This window comes from Schistocerca serialis, chromosome 10, assembly GCF_023864345.2.
Source record: "Schistocerca serialis cubense isolate TAMUIC-IGC-003099 chromosome 10, iqSchSeri2.2, whole genome shotgun sequence".
Taxonomy (NCBI): Eukaryota; Metazoa; Arthropoda; class Insecta; order Orthoptera; family Acrididae; genus Schistocerca; species Schistocerca serialis.
In genome coordinates this window covers 89,674,184-89,694,024 of record NC_064647.1, presented here as the reverse complement: position 1 = coordinate 89,694,024, position 19,841 = coordinate 89,674,184, and the positions used below count along the sequence as shown (strand labels likewise).

At 38.1% G+C, this 19,841-nt stretch overlaps 1 protein-coding gene across 2 annotated transcripts in view; it reads right to left on the bottom strand.

Moving 5' to 3' along the window:
• Positions 1–19,067, bottom strand: part of LOC126425213 (BTB/POZ domain-containing protein 17) — a 126,441-nt gene extending 107,374 nt beyond the window's left edge. Inside the window, exons 1-2 of one of the 2 annotated variants that reach the window (XM_050088169.1) lie at positions 18,906–19,067; positions 379–481 (exon numbers count right to left, since the gene is read on the bottom strand). In XM_050088169.1, coding sequence (XP_049944126.1) covers positions 379–481; positions 18,906–18,925 — 123 coding nt within the window. In that variant the 5' untranslated portion in view covers positions 18,926–19,067. Of the gene's footprint in view, positions 1–378; positions 572–18,905 lie in introns of both variants that reach the window. The other variant, XM_050088168.1, reaches the window with a different exon arrangement.
• Positions 19,068–19,841: the final 774 nt, after the last annotated feature.

The window sequence follows — 19,841 nt, the reverse complement described above, 5'->3', positions numbered from 1 at the left end:
ATAAATGCATGGACACACACACACACACACACACACACACACACACACACACACACACACACACACACACACACACACAGAGAGAGAGAGAGAGAGAGAGAGAGAGAGAGAGGGGGGGGGGAAGAGGGGGAGGGGGGAAGAGGGGGAGGGGGGAAAAGGGGGAGGGGGAAGAGGGGGAGGGAGGGAGGGAGGGAGGGGGAGGGGGAGGGGGAGGGGGAGGGGGAGGGGAAGAGAGAGAGAGAGAGAGAGAGAGAGAGAGAGAGAGAGAGAGGTGAAGATAGGTTTTGGGCATGTGTAAACACTGCTAGAGACAGAATTATGGAACAGTGCTGAAGTCTCAGTTATGTCCAGGAATTATTTGAAAGCAGTCACACTTACTTCCACATCACCTGCTGCGAGGCCTTTGGAATTCGATGAACATGGATACCATGACCCAGTCTTCTTGGTCTTCAGCTGCTCCGGGGACCGAGACCGGAACATCCTGCCACGTGAACAGACACCCCTCTTATTCCCTTGCGGTATTAAGGTTCCATATTGGACTCTATACCGTCTCATATTGGCAGTTTAAGACCTGCAGTATATAATCAATAAAATGTTAGCTGTTAACAGCATGCCCATATTAATGACCAATAACTTAGCATAAAGCTAAAGAATAAGTGTATACTGTCTGCAAATCTACCATGCAGCTTACTTTAAATTTCGCAGAATATATTTATGATAGTTTAATTAACTCATATTCGTGGTTTTTAAATTATTAGTACTGTATTCTGCTCCAGGAAGTCATATTCTCGATCACTTACGTATTTACATATATAATTAGTAATTTTTTATAGTATTAGCTCAAGTACAACAAGTGAAATAATGGGCTGGAGACAGAAAATACTTGCAGGAAACTACAAAGAAGTAACAAATTCTTTACAGCAATATGAGTTTTCACATCAAGATTGCAGTAATAAACAGAAATTCCTCTCTCAAGAAATCAAAGCAGTAATAGCCGGACAAACTAAAAAATTGTTCATCAGTAGATACATTAAGGGTAAAAGAGCGCTTATGGTGTCAACGGCTGTTGTCTTGCATGCTAATGATAGTAACAACTTGTGTGATGTGATGTGTTGAGGGAACTGAATACAACAAATTGCGAGTCAGTTGTCAATATGAAAATACAATGTGCATTTATAATTATCTATGGTTCGTAATAAAATTAGGTAGTATTTTGATCAATTACATCAGAATTTAATCACATCATTGCAAAACTGAAAATACAACACACATGGAGTTACTGCAATGACGAACATATATCTTGGGCTACCCTACACATCCATATATTACAGCAATCTTATTTTCATGTTGAGATTCGTTGGTTTCACAAACTGACAAGCAAATTTCCACTTTCCAACCAAAAATTGGCTCGTCCTTACTACTGGTCAGTCTGTCAGCACATAGTTTTATTCCATTCAGCAGCTAAATACAAAAACCAGTAACCAACCTAAAAATCCAGTAAAAGTTATTTTGGCACTCTCCATATTGAAAACAAACTTAACTGATTCATATCTTCTGCCAAAAGCAGTCATTAGATACAGACTTACTCATTGACTACTGTACACTATAACCTGGTTGCCTGCTACCACCGCCAGTGAATTGCCAATATCACCACACAACACAAGAACTGCCAATTACTGGAAGTACACTTTAGCCTAGATTAAATAAACACTTGGTACAGCTATTTACATTTCAGAACAATACCACTAACTACACTATTTCTGTAACAATTACCTCCTTACATTCCTGGGAGACAAAAAACTGTGTCACCAATAAGTACAACACACAACATACTTAAAATAAATAACCACATTTGCAGCATATAAACTGCTGTCTTACGAATTTTCACTCTGAATCTCTCCACTACTTCCGGAGCAACCAGCAATTAATGATTCATGAGAAGCAGGAACTCTGGAAAAAGTTTCATTACTCACATTTTCACTACATTGTATGTTCAGTAGTTCTGAATAGATTTCACTGACACCACTTCATTCACTGCATCTTCGCTGATGTTATTGCTATTGTCTCCATCCATTTCAGTTCAGTGGATTTAATTCAAATGATTTGCTTAAATAGTTATCAGTGAAGTACTCATGCAGTTCTTTAATAATTCTTCATGTTCCACAATTCTTGAATTTTACCCACTGCATTTTGTATTTTGTAACAAACTATTTACATAACTTTATGTCATCTGCCACTGTCAAATAGTGTGATCTGTGGTGTCAAAATTTGTGGATAAAAAACTTAGGTCAAGTTTGTTAAAATTCCTTTACTGATTACTGTACTAGTTTTAGCTCAATGACAGATCTCAAATTGACAGATCTCAAATACATGGAATATCATATAAGAGATGAGCAATAGCAAAATACATTTAATATTCAAACTTCCATTACATGAAACATATCAATAAAAATTATTACTTAATTCTGTGTGTATCAGCCACCAGGCATTACTCATCACCACCACCACCATCTGTTGAGCTGAATAGATCTTGTTGTCATGCACACATTGAAAAATTTTCTAGATTGTGATCAAAAATAAAAACATACCACTTATCCAAATATGCTTTGGCATGTCTTTATTTTTGTCACAACCTATGCATTTTTCAGCGTGTACATGACAATAAGAGCGATTCAGCTCAACACATTACGACAATGTGTAATGTCTGGTGGCAGACAGACAGAATTAAGTAATAATTTTTACTGGTATGCATCAAATTATGTAAGTTTAAATATAAAATTAATTTCACTATTGTTCTCCTTTTATATGCTATTTTCTATATTTTTAATCTGAAGAGGGCTGCGCAATGAGGTGAAACTATCAATCAATAAAGGAATTTTAGTAACTGTGGTGCAAAAAAGAGACAGTCAGAGTTGCAACTAATATGGGTGTTTGTTTAGTAGCTGACCAGTTTTGGGCTACGCCCATTCTCAAACCAACCTATGTATAAAAGTAAAAATTACAATTTATCCAAACACATGTTTGCTTTAAATATGAGTGCAAAGCATAAATGGACAGCACATCACAACACTACATACCAATGTTTGCCCTATAAAATGTCTGACAAAATAGCAGTAAATGAAATAAATGAAATGCATACATATGCGTATGGTCCCAAGTAACATTTGTTAACGAATTATACTGGTCAAATTGGAAGCTACTAGGTAACCTAAGGAAAGAGGGGGGGGGGGGGGGGGGGCGGGGTCTTTGGGCTGTGATTCTTTTATTTTCGGAAAGATTGTTTCCATAGCAATTCACAATCTTAAAAAACAAGCAGTGTATGAAACAGATTACGTAACGTGTGTGGTACATACATACACTTTGTAAACGTGCTTATCTACATACACAAAATATGATGTAATACTAAGGTCCAACTTACAGATCCAAAGAGGGTAAGATCTACAAGCCATAAGGCATGAAAATGTCAATATGTCTTCATTGAATTACAACGCCGCATTGCTACATTGTAGCCTACATAGTGCTGCCATTCCATAGCACAGATGTGGCAAAGATGCCAAACATGAGCGCAAACCGCAAACAAATGTTTAAACAAAGTTTAAAAAACATGCCATTAAAAGATATCTACAAGCCTAGTTATTTTTTTACACTTTTAGATTAAAAATGGACCTGTCTATGTCATGCATAAAGAGAGATACAACAGTAAGATCACATGCAGAAGTAATTACACGAAATAAAAAGTAATTATCTAAAACAGTAACATCTGAGCAATCAATACAATTCCCATGATAGGAAGGGGGCTTAAAGGAAAGCAGGCGGTGGAAAGGAAAGCAGTATGGAAAGGAAGTGGATGAGCTAAAAGGGTTAGAATAGGGCAAGAAAAGCTCGGGAGCGGAGGGGAGAGGGTGTGTGCGCGTGGTGGGAGGGGGGGAGGGGGGTTGGCAGCAAAGCCGAGCCGGAAAAGGTGATAAGAGGGAGTCTAAATTGAGGATTCTACCGAAGTAAGGTGTAACGTTTACTTACAAATGTGCAAATTACTGATGAGCCTAAAATGTAAGCTATGAGTTACAAAAAACATTTTCCACAATTATATGGGGTGATCATAATTAAAGTTAAACTTTTTAGAAATAACACCACTGGTCAGAATGAGGTCAAATTGCAACGGAATATTATCGGAGAAGGGGGAAAACATAAGGCATAAGAAAAAAAAATAACGTGAAAATTGATCAATAGATGGTGCTGTTATGTCAGAATATGTAAATGAAAACACCTGTCATGCGCACGACCCATTAAAGTTGGTATAAACACACTGAGTACATGGCTTTTCCTCCTTTTACATTTGCGACGTTTGCCATAACTGTCTCAATGCATGATGATGCTGCATTTGTAAAGCTGTATTACAAGAATGATGACTGTGCACACATCACTCTGCAGAAGTTCTGGACACTGATGACTGCCATGGGTCTAGAGAAAATGATTCGAAAATTCGAAAAGACGGGTTCTTTTGGTGTGCAACCTGGTAGAGGGAGGAAACGAATTGATTTGATGTCAGTGGAAGCAATCGCGACAGCAATGCAGGAGGAGATGAGTGGTAGTGTGCAAATGTGTAGTGCACAGAGAACTGCCTAAACATTGGACATACCCGTGAGCACAGTGCATAAAATTCTATAAAACACCCTTCTTTGCTATCCATTCAAAATTAGCCATGTGGGCAAACTGCTTCCTGCTGAGATGCCAGCAAGAGACCTTTGCTTTAGAATTCCTTGCTCGCATGGAAGTGGACAATGATTGGCTGTGGAAGATTTTGTGGACAGACAAAGCCCACTTCCATCTGACAGGATATGTCAATACACAGAATTGTCAAATATGGGCAACAGAAAATTCACACGCAAGTCAACCAGTACCACTTCATCCTGAAAAGGCCACTGTGTGGTGCAGGTTTACGGCATCATTTATCATTGAGCCATACTTTTCCGAAGAGACAGGTGCTTCTGGTCCTGTTACCTGTACCGTCACTGGTAAGCTCTATGAGTGTATTTCGCACAACCACATCATTCCAGCTCTCTAATAGCGTGGATGTATAGATGGGATCATTTTGATGCAAGATGGCACACCTCCGCACATAGCAACTCCAGTTAAGCAGCTGCTGTAGCACCATTTCGGAACTGCTAGAATTATCAGCCTCCATTTCCTTACAGCATGCCCGTCCCGATCACCTGATCATAATCCGTGTGACTTCTGGCTGTGGGGCTATTTGAAATATGTTGTGTTCAGTGTTCAGATTACAAACTTAGCTGCATTGAAGGCACACATTGCGCAACACATTCTGAATGTGACACTAGAAACACTTCGATCAGTTGTGGAACATGCTGTTTCTCGATTTCAACTTTTTGCAGTGAACGGACGACATCATATTGAACATGTTTTGCACCAGTCACATGGAATTTAATACTCCAATTTGATTGATGCTTTTTATGCAGTTTTTGGCCTAAGGACAGTTAAAAACCAATGTGATTGATGCTTTTTATGCAGTTTTTGGCCTCAGGACAATTAAAAACTGATGTGAGTGATGTTTTTTATGTGATTTTTTACCTCAGGATAGTTAAAAACCAATTTTTTCCATTTTATGTGAGATGACCGAGCCATGGTGGATGGGTTTGCATAGCTAACAGTGTCACATCTACACACCCATGCACACTGAGTAATACAATCTGTTTAATGTCAGACGTACACCTTAGACATTGTTGTACGATTCATTTGTCTTTTTAGTCAACCACTCTTAAATTATGATGCTTCCAGCACCATCTATAGCTGCATTTTGCAACTATTTATTTTTCTTCTGTCACACATTTTCCCCCTTCACCGGTAATATTCTGTCGCAATTTGACATCATTCTGACCAGTGGTGTTATTTCTACAGCAGTTTGAAAGTTTAACCCTATACATAAAATTATTTTTAGAAAAACGGTGTACCATAAAATAAAATGACTGAACATAATGGCTGGAATTTAACACTGCCAAGCATAGGCTGCTCTCACTGTATACAGGACAAACATTTCAAATTATATTGTAAATACCCGCAACACTGTGCGAGTACGAACACAAATCTTTTCAAGAAGGTATAATCCTGCCAAAGATAAGACTTCACAGCTATATAATTAAGTGATTAAAGTAAATAGCAAAATTATAAATAAGGAAAGACATAGGGAGCAGAAAGGGGAGGCTAAAGTGCAAAAGATTTCTAAGATGAAGATATAGCCTATTAGGGTACTATAAGTATTCAAAACTAAACAGGATATAAATGAGCATAAATTACAATCTGAATACAATGAATACATCAAACTGAATAAAATAGCACACTGTAGCAACTGCTACACAATCTAATGCGCATAAGCCATTCTCAAGGCTAAAAACATAATGACGCTTGGAAAACTAGATCATCTCAAACACTTCTAAAACCAATTCGTTTTAGAGAAGATGACTTCTTACTGAAAACTGATTCAACAATCAACATCCACCGAAGGTTTTCAAAGGTAACGAAGAGCTCTAAGGAAATGGGCTGTAGCGTGGATGTGGAGTTAAGATGGCGAGGAAGGAAAGGTGAGCAAAAGGACAAGTAGGAAGGCTGAGGAAATTGCTGTTGCAACTGGCAGGGGGTGGGGGGGAACGTGTTGGGGATGGGGGGTAACAAGAAGGAAAAGTTTTAGAAAGGGAAATTGGGTGCAAAGGGTGATTGGCAGCAGGTGGTGATTGGGGGGAATGTACGAGGGGCAAACATTCTATTCAGGGTGTACATAAAGTCTGGGAACACTTTCAATTATTTATTGCACAAGAACTAAACACTGTACAGATGTCACACATATTGCATTTGAAGAGAAACTCAGGAAGTTTTTTTTTTTTTTTTTTTTTTTTTTTACAAACATTCGATATGCAAACCATGAGTGACGCGGCAAATGTCAATACAGTAATCGAATTATTGCCATACAACTCCCAGCATGGCATCGTAAACTGTGGCAGTCATTTCCCATATTCTCTCTCGGAGCTCTGCTACATCACGTGGTAGAGGCGATACATACACCAGATCTTTAATGTGTCCTCACAGAAAAAAGGTACACGGAGTGAGAGCTGGTGATCGGGGAGGACATTTCATGAAACAGCTCGCTCCGCACCTGATCTCAGCATGTTTGCAACTAGTGCTGACTATCAGCAAATTAGCAAACTACGCTGTGGCGGTATACATGAAAACAAGCTTTCAGGGTTTCTCTTCAAAATGACATATGTACAATACCTGTACAATGTTTGGTTATTGTGAAGTAAATAATTGAAAGTGTTCCCAGACTTTATGTATACCCTGTATAATTACAGAAATATGGATTATAGCACATTCCTGGAGAGAGCAAAGGATCTGTTAAACAAAAAGTCTACAAGTTTATTTTGAATTTGGTTCCTTGGGAGTATATCACCTACTACACAGGCCAAACAGGTAAAAATTTTATCATCTGTTATAAAGAGAATTTTAACCCGAACAATAAGGCCACATTCAATTAGCATCTCCTAAAGGGGCACCATTCCATCGATTGTATGGATAGTACTTTATAAGACAAGGATTGTGCAACAAGGGGGATGCAGACGGTTGTCAGTGACAATTGGAAATTTTACTAACAAAAGAAAAGAACCTGATAAAATTCTAAACGAACAAGTAGATTTTCTGTTTAACAGATTCTTTACTCTCTTCATGAATGTGCTGTAATCCATTTTTCTGGAATTATTTAGAATGTTTGTCTCCCACTCCCCTCTCCTCATGGGCTCCCTATTCCCCCCCGTGTTCCCACTTTCAATATGTCCTCTTTTCCAAAACTTTTCCTTCTCATTAGGAACCCCCCTCCCCCCCCCCCCCCCCCCCCCAACTGCAACCCAATTTCCCCAGCCTTCCTGTTTCTCATTCTCCTCTCCCGTCCTTTCTTTAGGATCTCCCTTATCCTTTCTCTCTGCCCTCACTCGCCACCGACTACACCTGCCTCCTACCCGTCACTATGCAGCAATGCCCTTCCTCCCACATTAGGTTGTATACCAGTTGCTACAGTGTGCTATTTTATTCAATTGTATTCAAATTGTAATTCATGCTCATTTATATCCTGTATAGTCTAAATACTAACTGCACCTTACTTAGCTATGATCTTCATCCTAGATGTCTTTAGCACTTTAGCCTCCCTCCATCTGCTCCCTATGTCTTTCCTTATTTATAATTTTGGAAAATTTAAAAAGGGAAATGGACAGGTTAAAGTTAGATATAGTGGGAATTAGTGAAGTTCGGTGGCAGGAGGAACAAGACTTCTTGTCAGGTAAATACAGGGTTATAAATACAAAATCAAATAGGGGTAATGCAGGAGTAGGTTTAATAATGAATAAAAAAAATAGGAGTGGCGGGTAAGCTACTACAAACAGCATTGTGAACACATTATTGTGGCCAAGATAGAGACGAAGCCCAGGCCTACTACAGTATTACAAGTTTATACGCCAACTAGCTCTGCAAATGATGAAGAAATTGATGAAACGTATGATGAGATAAAAGAAATTATTCAGGTAGTGAAGGGAGACGAAAATGTAATAGTCATGGGTGACTGGAATTCGAAAGTAGGAAAAGGGAGAGAAGGAAACATAGTAGGTGAATATGGATTGGGGGTAAGAAATGAAAAAGGAAGCCGTCTGGTACAATTTTGCACAGAGCATAACTTAATCATAGCTAACACTCGGTTCAAGAATCATAAAAGAAGGTTGTATACGTGAAAGAATCCTGGAGATACCAGAACGTATCAGATAGATTATATAATGGGAAGACAGAGATTTAGGAACCGGGTTTTAAATTGTAAGACATTTCCAGGGGCAGATGTGGACTCTGACCACAATCTATTGGTTATGAACTGTAGATTAAAACTGGAGAAACTGCAAAAAGGTGGGAATTTAAGGAGATGGGACCTGGATAAACTGAAAGAACCAGAGGTTGTACAGAGTTTCAGGGAGAGCATAAGGGAACAATTGACAGGAATGGGGGAAAGAAATACAGTAGAAGAAGAATGGGCAGCTCTGAGGGATGAAGTAGTGAAGGCAGCAGAGAATCAAGTAGGTAAAAAGGCGAGGGCTAGTAGAAATCCTTGGGTAACAGAAGAAATATTGAATTTAATTGATGAAAGGAGAAAATATAAAAATGCAGTAAATGAAGCAGGCAAAAAGGAATACAAACGTTTCAAAAATGAGATTGACACGAAGTGCAAAATGGCTAAGCAGGGATGGCCAGAGGACAAATGTAAGGATGTAGAGGCTTATCTCACTAGGGGTAAGATAGATACAGGAACATTAAAGAGACCTTTGGAGAAAAGAGAACCACTAGTATGAATATCAAGAGCTCAGATGGAAACCCATTTCTAAGCAAAGAAGGGAAAGCAGAAAGATGGAAGGAGTATATAGAGGGTCTATACAAGAGCGATGTACTTGAGGACAATATTATGGAAATGGAAGAGAATGTAGATGAAGATGAAATGGGAGATACGATAGTGCGTGAAGAGTTTGACAGAGCACTGAAAGATGTAAGTCGAAACAAGGCCCTGGGAGTAGATAACATTCCATCAGAACTACTGAAAGCCTTGGGAAAGCCAGTCCTGACAAAACTCTACCATCTTGTGCGCAAGATATATGAGACAGGTGAAATACCCTCAGACTTCAAGAAGAATATAATAATTCCAATCCCAAAGAAAGCAGGTGTGAAAATTACCGAACTATCAGTTTAATAAGTCACAGCTGTAAAATACTAACACGGATTCTTTACAGACGAATGGAAAAACTGGTAGAAGCCGACCTCAGGGAAGATCAGTTTGGATACCATAGAAATATTGGAACATGCGAGGCAATACTGACTCTACGACTTATCTTAGAAGAAAGATCAAGGAAAGGCAAACCTATGTTTCTAGAATTTGTAGACTTTGAAAAAAGCTTTTGACAATGTTGACTGGAATACTCTCTTTCAAATTCTAAAGGTGGCAGGGGTAAAATACAGGGAGCGAAAGGCTATTTACAATTTGTACAGAAACCAGACGGCAGTTATAAGAGTCAAGGGGCATGAAAGGGAGGCAGTGGTTGGGAAGGGAGTGAGACAGGGTTGTAGCCTCTCCCTGATGTTGTTCAATCTGTATATTGAGCAAGCAGTAAAGGAAACAAAAGAAAAATTCGGAGTAGGTATTAAAATCCATGGAGAAGCAATAAAGACATTGAGGTTTTCCGATGACATTGTAATTCTGCCAGAGACAGCAAAGGACTTGGAAGAGCAGTTGAACGGAATGGACAGTGTCTTGAAACGAGGAAATAAGATGAACATCAACAAAAGCAAAACAAGGATAATGGGATGTAGTGGAATTAAGTCGGGTGATGCTGAGGGAATTAGATTAGGAAATGAAACACTTAAAGTAGTAAAGGAGTTTTGCTATTTGGGGAGCAAAATAACTGATGATGGTCGAAGTAAGAGAAAATATAAAATGTAGACTGACAATGGCAAGGAAAGCGTTTCTGAAGAAGAGAAATTTGTTAACATCGAGACTAGATTTAAGTGTCAGGTAGTCGTTTCTGAAAGAATTTGTATGGTGTATAGCCATGTATGGAAGTGAAACATGGACAATAAACACGAGGGCTATCCACAAAGTACATTACGTTTTGGAATTAAAAATAAATAAAGTATTGGAAATTTTTTTAATTATATACAGATGAAAGCCACACTTAAATACTACTTTTCTACATAGTAGCCATTTAAATTGAGGCACTTATCGTAGTGATGGACGAGCTTTGAAATTCCTTCGTCGTAAATTTCTGCCGCCTGCACCTTCAACCACGTGGTTACCTCTTCTTTTGGGACAGAAAAGGTGTGATTTTTGTGGATTTTCTGGAAAGAGGCACTACAATAAACTCTCAAAGGTATTGCCAAACTCTGCACAACCTCAGAAGAGTAATACAAAACAAGCGCAGGGGAAAGTTGGGCTCAAAGATCTTGCTTGCTGACTCACGACAACGACCGGGCCCACACGGCAAATGCCACTCGTGAAGTTCTCGAATCTTTTAAGTGGGAGTTGTTTCCTCATCCGCCGTACAGTCCCGACCTGGCACAGAGCGACTTCCACTTATTCCCAGCAATGAAGAAGTGCAAAATTGTTAAGGCTTTCGTGGCCACTTGTTGACAAACTGCCTATTGGCTTCCATTCGGGTTCTTCGGCCGACGTTCCAGTTCACCACCGGCAATGGAGGGTGAAGCTTTGACAATGCCAGCCACTCGTGCTGGCAAAACGTCAGAAAAATCATTAGATGAACGTCGGCCGAAGAACCCGAGACAGAAGCCAATAGGCAGTTTGTCAATGAAGAAGTGGTTGGCTATGCAGCGTTTTGATGACGACGCACAGCTTCAAGAAGAGGTAACCACGTGGTTGAAGGCGCAGGCGGCCGAATTTTACGACGAAGGAATTTCCAAGCTCGTCCATCGCTACGATAAGTGCCTTAATTTAAATGGCAACTATGTAGAAAAGTAGTATTTAAGTGTGGCTTTCATCTGTATATAATAAAAAAAATTCCAATACTTTATTTATTTTTAATTCCAAAACATAATGTACTTTGTGGATAGCCCTCGTAGTTTGGACAAGAAGAGAATAGGAGCTTTCGAAATGTGGTGCTACAGGAGAATGCTGAAGATTAGATGGGTAGATCACATAACTAATGAGGAGGTATTGAATAGAATTGGGGAGGAGTTTGTGGCACAACTTGACAAGAAGAAGGGACCGGTTGGTAGGACATGTTCTGAGGCATCAAGGGATCACAAATTTAGCATTGGTCGGGCAGTGTGGAGGGTACAAATCGTAGAGGGAGACCAAGAGATGATTACACTAAGCAGATTCAGTTGGATGTAGGTTGTAGTAAGCACTGGGAGATGAAGAAGCTTGCACAGGATAGGGTAGCATGGAGAGCTTCATCAAACCAGTCTCAGAACTGCACACCACAACAACAACACAATTTTATTATTTACTTTTAATCACTAACGGTGTAGTGTGGGTGCCTCTTACTAAGTCAACTTTTGGTAAGACTATGCCTTCCAGAAACATTTGTGTGCTTACTCATTCAACATTGTGGGCATTCACAATACTGTTTGGAATGTTTGTCCTACATATGCCTTGAGAGCAACTTGTGCCTGAAAGAGGTAAGTCCCAGTCATTATGTTTTGTCATTTTACTTCATGGTATGTATACTGTTTTTCCAAAAATATTTGTATGTATAATTGTGGAAAATATTTATGGTAATGCATAGCTTATATTTTATATGGTATATTTATCAGTGGTTTGTGCATTTGGAAATAAACATTGCAGCTTACTTTGCTAGAATCCTCGATTTAGACTCCCCCTTGCCACCGTTTCCTATCTCCTTCCTCCCCCTCTGTTTCTGAGTTTTGCCCGCCATATTCAAACCCTTTCATCACACCCTGGGAATTGTATTGGATACTCGGATGCTAGTGTTTGTATAATTACTGTTTATTTTATGTAATTAATTCTGCAGGTAATCTTACTGTCGTATCTCTCTCTATGCATGATACAGACTGGTCCATTTTTAATTCAAAAGTGTAAAAAATAACTATGCTTGTGCATGTCTTTTAATGACATGTTTTTTTTAAACTTTGTTTAAACATTTGTTTGCGATCTATGCTCATGTTTAGCAACTTTGCCACGGAATGGCAATACTATGTAGGCTACAATATAGCAATGCTGTATTATAATTCTATGATGACGTATTGACATTTTCATGCCTTATGGCATGCAGGCCTTACCCTCTGTGGATCTGTATGTTAGGGTTTAGTATTACATCGTATTTTGTGCATGTACATAAGCACACATACAAAATATATGTATGTGGCACATATGTTACGTAATAGTTTTGTACGCTGCTTGTTTTTCACGATTGTGAATTGCTTGTTTTTGAAGACTATGCATTGCTATGGAAACAACCTTTCCCGAAATAAAAGAATCATGGCCCAAAGAGGGCACCATCTCCCCTAGGTTTCCTAGTAGCTTCCAACTTGACCATGGCTAGAAGAGGACACCATCTTCCCTAGGTTTTCTAGTAGCTTCTGACTTGACTAGTGTAATTTGTTAACAAACATTAGTTAGGATGGTATGCAACTGTATGGATTCTGTTTACTGCTATTGTGATAGACATTTTACCTGGCAAACATTGGTATGTATTGGTTGTGATATGCTATCCATTTATGCTTTGCAGTCATTAAACAATGTGTTTGGATAAATTGTAATTTTGACTTTCGTACATAGGTTGCTTTAAGAATGGGCGTAGCCAGAAACCGGTCACTGACTAAATAAACATCCACTTTAGTTGCAAATCTAGGCATCTCTTTTTGTATAACAATCTAAAAATGACTTGCTGTCTCACTCTAACAGCACGCTGGAGTTATGCAGATTTTAGCAATCCTGACATGATCTTTATCCACAAATTTTACATATTTTTTCATGGTATCTATAACATGGGTGGCCGTGGTCTGGCAAATAGAGTACCGTACTTGATACTGGCAATGGAGATACCCCCTCTGCCCCCCTCCTCAAGTGCCGTGACATACAAAAGGCTGTGTTATGCACACTCTCTGGCCAAATGCCAGTCCACAGGCTGAGTGTCACAGGCTTGGCTTGACTTTTTTTATATATATACTTTGCATAAAGTTAGTACAAGAACCTTAAATTTTAGGTAGTCTCTTCAATGAAACATTTGTTAGTGCTGTTTACATTATACATATGGAAATACGGAAGCGTCCGATCCCACCCGTCTGCTTTGACCCATGACGTCACAAATATGGCGGAAACAAAAACAAACACACACACTTTCCACAAGAAGCCTAATGACACTAACGGGACAAGTGCGGGAAATGGGGTGTTTTGGGTGGGGGGCAAACTAAATATAAACAAATTTAGATGCCTTGCGTAGCTACAACGTGTAAGTGAAGACAGCCATGCATGAATACCCACCCACCTCCCCAGGGGTCATAGCCCCTGCAACCCATAGAAGATAAAGATGCTTCAGTAGCTGATTAGTGTTTTTTGTCTTTTTAAAAAAAAAAAAATCTCACGGGATAGAACGAACAGATCAGAAAGATAAATATAATAAACTAAAACAGAAATTCGAAATTCGAGGAAACAGATAATTAAAATAAGTAATAAGTGTTTTTAAATTTAAAAAAAATCTCACGAGATAGAATGAACAGATCAGAAAAGTAAATAAAATAAGATAAAACAGAACTGGAGACAGCCACACTCAAACCAAACTCCGCGCCGTCATGACGTCACACACGACAACACCCTTACGTCACGGGTCAAAGCCGACACGTTGGATCGGACGCTTCTGTCGACCCATACATATTTATGAGAAATACTGACCCATCAATGCCAGGAGCATAAATTATTCGTGCTACTGTACACTTACTAAGATTTTTTTAAGCACATTACTTAAGTCTACTATATCCATAACTACAGAAATAAGCACATTACTTAGTATGTTTTTTAACTACTGAAAGAAATGCTCAAATTCACTGATTACAGGTATGCTCAAGTTTCTAATCTTTAAAACATAAATGACCCATTTTCACAAATGCTGATCTCAGAGCTTGTGAAAACTTTCACATACTTTTCAACAAGATGCCTCCTATGGCACATATTCCAACAATGGCGAGGCAATCTGGAAAGGTACGAACTGAAGTTCCATGGACAAAGTCACAACTGTGAATGAAGCCTAGCTCCATCTGGTAAATGAAATTTTTCAAGGAAATTAATCTGGAATTTGCCTTCACTGGTCAACATAAGTGACAAGAAGGTAAATTTCAGTATGTCAATCAAAATGTCATTTTATTCAAGATATACCAAACATGAAGAAAATAAAGGAGATTTGGAATAAAAATTCTCCATCAGAGGCAGCAAGAGACTTGGGCTTGCACCTGAACAGAATGAAGAATGTCTTGAAAAGAAGTTATAATATGAATACCTATGCAAGCAAAACAAAGGCTAAAGAATGTTGTCAAATTAAAATGAGTAAAGCTGGGGTAATAAGATCAAGAAATGAGAGAGAAAATAGGACTGATCTGTAATTTTGGGCAACAATATAACAGATGGTGGCAGAACAGAGGATATAAAATGCAGACTGGCAACAGCAAGAAAAGTATTTTTGAAAAAGAGAAATTTGTTAATGTCAAATATAAATTTTAGGGAGCCTTTTCTGAAGGGATTTGTTTGGAGTGTAGCCTTGTATGGATGTGAAACATGAATGATAAACTGTTCATAGAAGGTTTTCAAATGCTGAAGATCAAAGGGTAGATCATATAACTGATGAGGAGGTATTGAATAGAATGGGAGAGAAAAGATATTTGTTTCACAATTTTAATAAAAGGAGGGATTGGTTGGTAAGACATATTCTGAAACATCGAGAGAGACCAACTCACTACTGGAGATAAGCACAGGTAAGAGAGGGGGTGGGGGGAGGGGAATTATAGAGGGAGACCAAGAGATGAATACCATAAGAAAGTTCAAAAGGATGAAGGTAGCAGTAGTTATTCAGAGAGGAAGACTTGTACAGAACAAACTAGTATGGTGAGCTGCATCAAACCAGTCTTCCGACTGAGGATCACAATAGCTACAATCATAGGTTGAATTTGAAAGGGGGGTTCAACTAAACACAAGGAGCCTTGATTTTGGAATAAGGATTTCCATTTAGTGTTTCTTTTGTATCGTGGAAAACTGTCAACTGATCTCTTCACACATTTGCAGCTTTTCATGCCAAGGTCAACCCTGCAATAAGTCTGTAAAGATAATAATATTTAATTTCATTTTACAACTTAGATTTTCTCAGATACTAGGGTCGAGGCCCCAGTTATGGCCACATTAAGGGCAATTCGAGATACACCACATTTTTAGTATAGGAAGAAAGTATACAAATTACTTAAAAAAATCGTATCTTTTGCTTCAAAGTCTACACATTACAACCATGTAGAAACAAATATTCTAAGTTATTTAACAAAAGCAGAAAAAAATATTGAAAAATAAATGGCGCATTTCCCCAGTTTTGGCCATGTTAACCCTACCTATGGCCAGTTGTTTCCCCACTTATGGCCACTTCATATTATAATAAAACTATGGCTAAAATAATTGTCAATCCATGTGCCAGAAAGTAATTTGTGCTTTATACAAGTATATAAGACAACAGACAACAAACATACATCAAATAGGTAAAAGGTACAGAAACTGAATGAACAGAAAAAAAAATTTGTTAGGCAAAGAATTGTCCCAGTAATTACTTAAATCAATTTCCACACAAGTTTATTTCTCACGAGTATCAATGGAACCAGGGAACTTTGTTTTTAATGAACGTCCTTCTTGCATCAAGACTGGATCTGGCAGTTTCCCTAAAATATCTTCACCCGTTATAGTCGAAACATCATTTTCAATGTATTCGAAACAAGTTTTCTGAACATTAGAACTTTTTAGGCACTGAATTTCATATTCAGAGTCAGAAAGCACTTTCAAAATTACAGATACATACTTAAAAATTGCAGGTCTTGTTCTTCTATTTCCTGTTAAACTAAATTTTACCAAAATAAAGTCCCCTACTTTCAAATTCTCACTCGAAGATAGTTTCACATTTTCTGGTATTTCATCTTCATCTCCTTCTACATAGTCATCGAAACTGCTTCCATTGTCCGTCCATTCTCGTTCCTCGGAAGACCTTGTTGGCTTATCACTTAACTCTTGTCTGTTTCTTGTTTTCCCCCTTTTTACGTGAGATAATGCCAAGTGCTGCTCTTTGGACTTTAATTCCTTCATAGCTTCTCTCTTCCTTTTTTCCTGATCCTTCTCCTGCTTCTCTTTTTCCTTCAGTTCATGATATTCCACCCACTTGTCACTAGTCACAACAGTGGGTGTATGTTCTTTCTTTCTCTTTGTGCCTCGTTGTTTAGGTTCTGGCCAAGTGATAACACTTTCAAAAACTGTTGCTAATGATTTTGGTGGTGTCACTTGGATACACACTGAAGATGGACTATGGTTGGATATTGGAGTACCTGAATTAAGTGAAATACTGTTGGGGGTTGTTGATATATCTGCAGGAATAAGACTGTTGGTGGGTGTTGAAGGAATATCTGAATTGCGTGTTGAAAATATGTCAATATTATCAATATTTTGATAAGTCTGTCTGCGTTTTGTGAAACATTCTCCGTTTGATTATCTTCAGAGGGAGGCGCTATGCTATCTGTCAGAATGTCATCAGTGTTACCACTAGCACCATGCATTTCAACCTCATCAGCTATTTTTCTCCAGAACTTGAAAAGTAATAATGCTTCTTGATTTCCTTCCCACTCATGATTGCTTCTCTTGGTTGCTCTGAACTCATCTAGAAGGACAGGATCAATTTGCTTTTCTATGTATGAGAAATGTCTCGGAAGTTCCTCATTTGTCTGAACTGTGGTTGAGGCTGGTATACTACGAACAACTATCTTGCTGTAATCTACATTGTTCACATTAAATGGAAACAGACCAGTGGCCCTGAAACCAGCACGAATATTTGCCACCATTTTAGGTTCTGTAATAATTTGTGACAGAACAGAAGGTAGCCTACTTGAAGTTTGTTTATAACAGAGCAAATACACAAAAATGTGGTTCGTGACTCTTTCTTCTTCTTCAGTGGTTTGGAATTAAGATTTGTAACACTTTCAACATAGATTTGCCTCAGATTTTAGATCATGCTTTTCATCCATAGATGTGTGTCTAGTTTAATGGAGCTTCTGGGTCCTACATGGTTTGTCTGAATTCCCCAACCTCGAGCTTTTCAAAGTTACAGTATGACATTCCCTCATTCTCAAAACTGCAAATTATAATCAAAATTTTACTCTTCTATTTTAGAAATTTTTCTTTAGTTGATACAGCTTGGTTTTTCAATATTAACTAATACAAGGTACGTTGCAGTTGTTATCTCAACTCCAAAACAATATCACACCTTTTGTCACTTTCGTAACCTGATACTACGAGTGAGACATGGTTAACACTTAACAGTAAATGCGTTCACAATGAGTGGTGATCCATAGGAATATGGCAAACTTGAAAACTAGTTGACAGTATAACAGGCAATAACTTGATAGAAGAAACAGCATTCCTATAGTTACAAACACACAATATCTCAGTGTCCATTTGGGGTTAATCATATTATTCTGAGTAATTTTCTCTCTCATTATTTTTACATTCCCTTAAAATATTGTTTTACAGACTGGAGTTCAGCGCACAACATAAATCGTCACAACAATCCAAGTGTTCACATCATTCTAACACAAGGCTAGGCTACTATTACTTGCAGTGTGGCAAATTTACGGTACCCGGGAATTCATCCTTAACATTACCAATTTACAAATACAAAATCCGAAATATTAACCATTTATGGAAAGTATACGTAAAGGGCTGAAGACAGCAGGAAACTGTGTCAAACTAACTTATTCACGAAACGCCGGGAATTGTAAATAAAGTGTTACATGAAATACTAGATCCTCAAGTGAACAAATTAATAAAAAAAAAACCCGACAGTGATTTTCCATACTATAATACTCAGTGGGTGGTAACAGTTGCTATTATACACAAAAAATCACTTTGATTATTAGTTACAAGTATTTTGAAGTTTCTTGTGTTCTAAAAATGTATTACACTGTCAATTTCACAATGTTCCAGGCGAAGTATGAATTTCACTTAATTTAGAATCTGAAGTTTTCTTACGTAAAAATTCTGACAGTCAAAAGAGGATCCGAAAAAAAATGCCCTATACATATACAAATAGCCGACGTAATATATACTACGGTACCTTCCAAGTTGTTCAAACATAATTCACATATCGGAGACCAATGTTTCTAAACAAAAATACCATTCCAAGCACAATAATTACAAATCCATAGCAGTTTATCCTTTACTGAAGTCAGGCTCTGAACCAATCAATCAACCGACAATAACATCACTCGACATGAAGACGAATATACAAACACACTCAGCTGACAAGACTACACACTTCTAACACCAACTACTGGCGGCTTCACCAAAGATATTACTGCAGCACGAATTCACTTACGACAGAAATTTCACTACTCTGCGATTAGAAATGATTATAGACATTGTAAGCATGAGTTGCATATTCCGAAAATGTGTATCATCACTGATAGTTTGACAGCTTTATAAACGCTCTGTTAAATGAAATATAGTGATTGGCGCTTCTGTACAAACACGGTTTTATACAAAGTTCAGAACATGAAAAGTTTATTGTTGAAATGTGTGATATTGTTTTGGAGGTGAGATAATAACTGTAAGCTGCTTTGTATTAGTTAATGTTGAAAAAACAAGCTGTATCAACTAAAGAAATATTTCCAAAATAGAAGAGTAAAATTTGATTACAATTTGCAGTTTTGAGAATGAGGGAATGTCATACTGTAACTAAACAGTTGGTCTGGTTCTGAATACAAATCAGGAACTCCACTTGAGGATATTTTTTCTTCGTCTTGGTGGGAGAGCTTAGTAGCATTTGCATTGGAGGGTCAGGGGAAAAGAGGGAATGTAAGTCTTTTTATGAACCTCGAGAAAAAGCGATTTTAGTGTTGATCTCTGATTATATCAATATACAAGTATATCCAATAATTTTTATTTCATAAATTAATCATCTTGGTTACAATGAATTTGGAAACAGCGTTATTGACATCCATTGTATCTCCAGAATGAAGTAATTTGGCAACATGCAGTCAAACGTCATTCC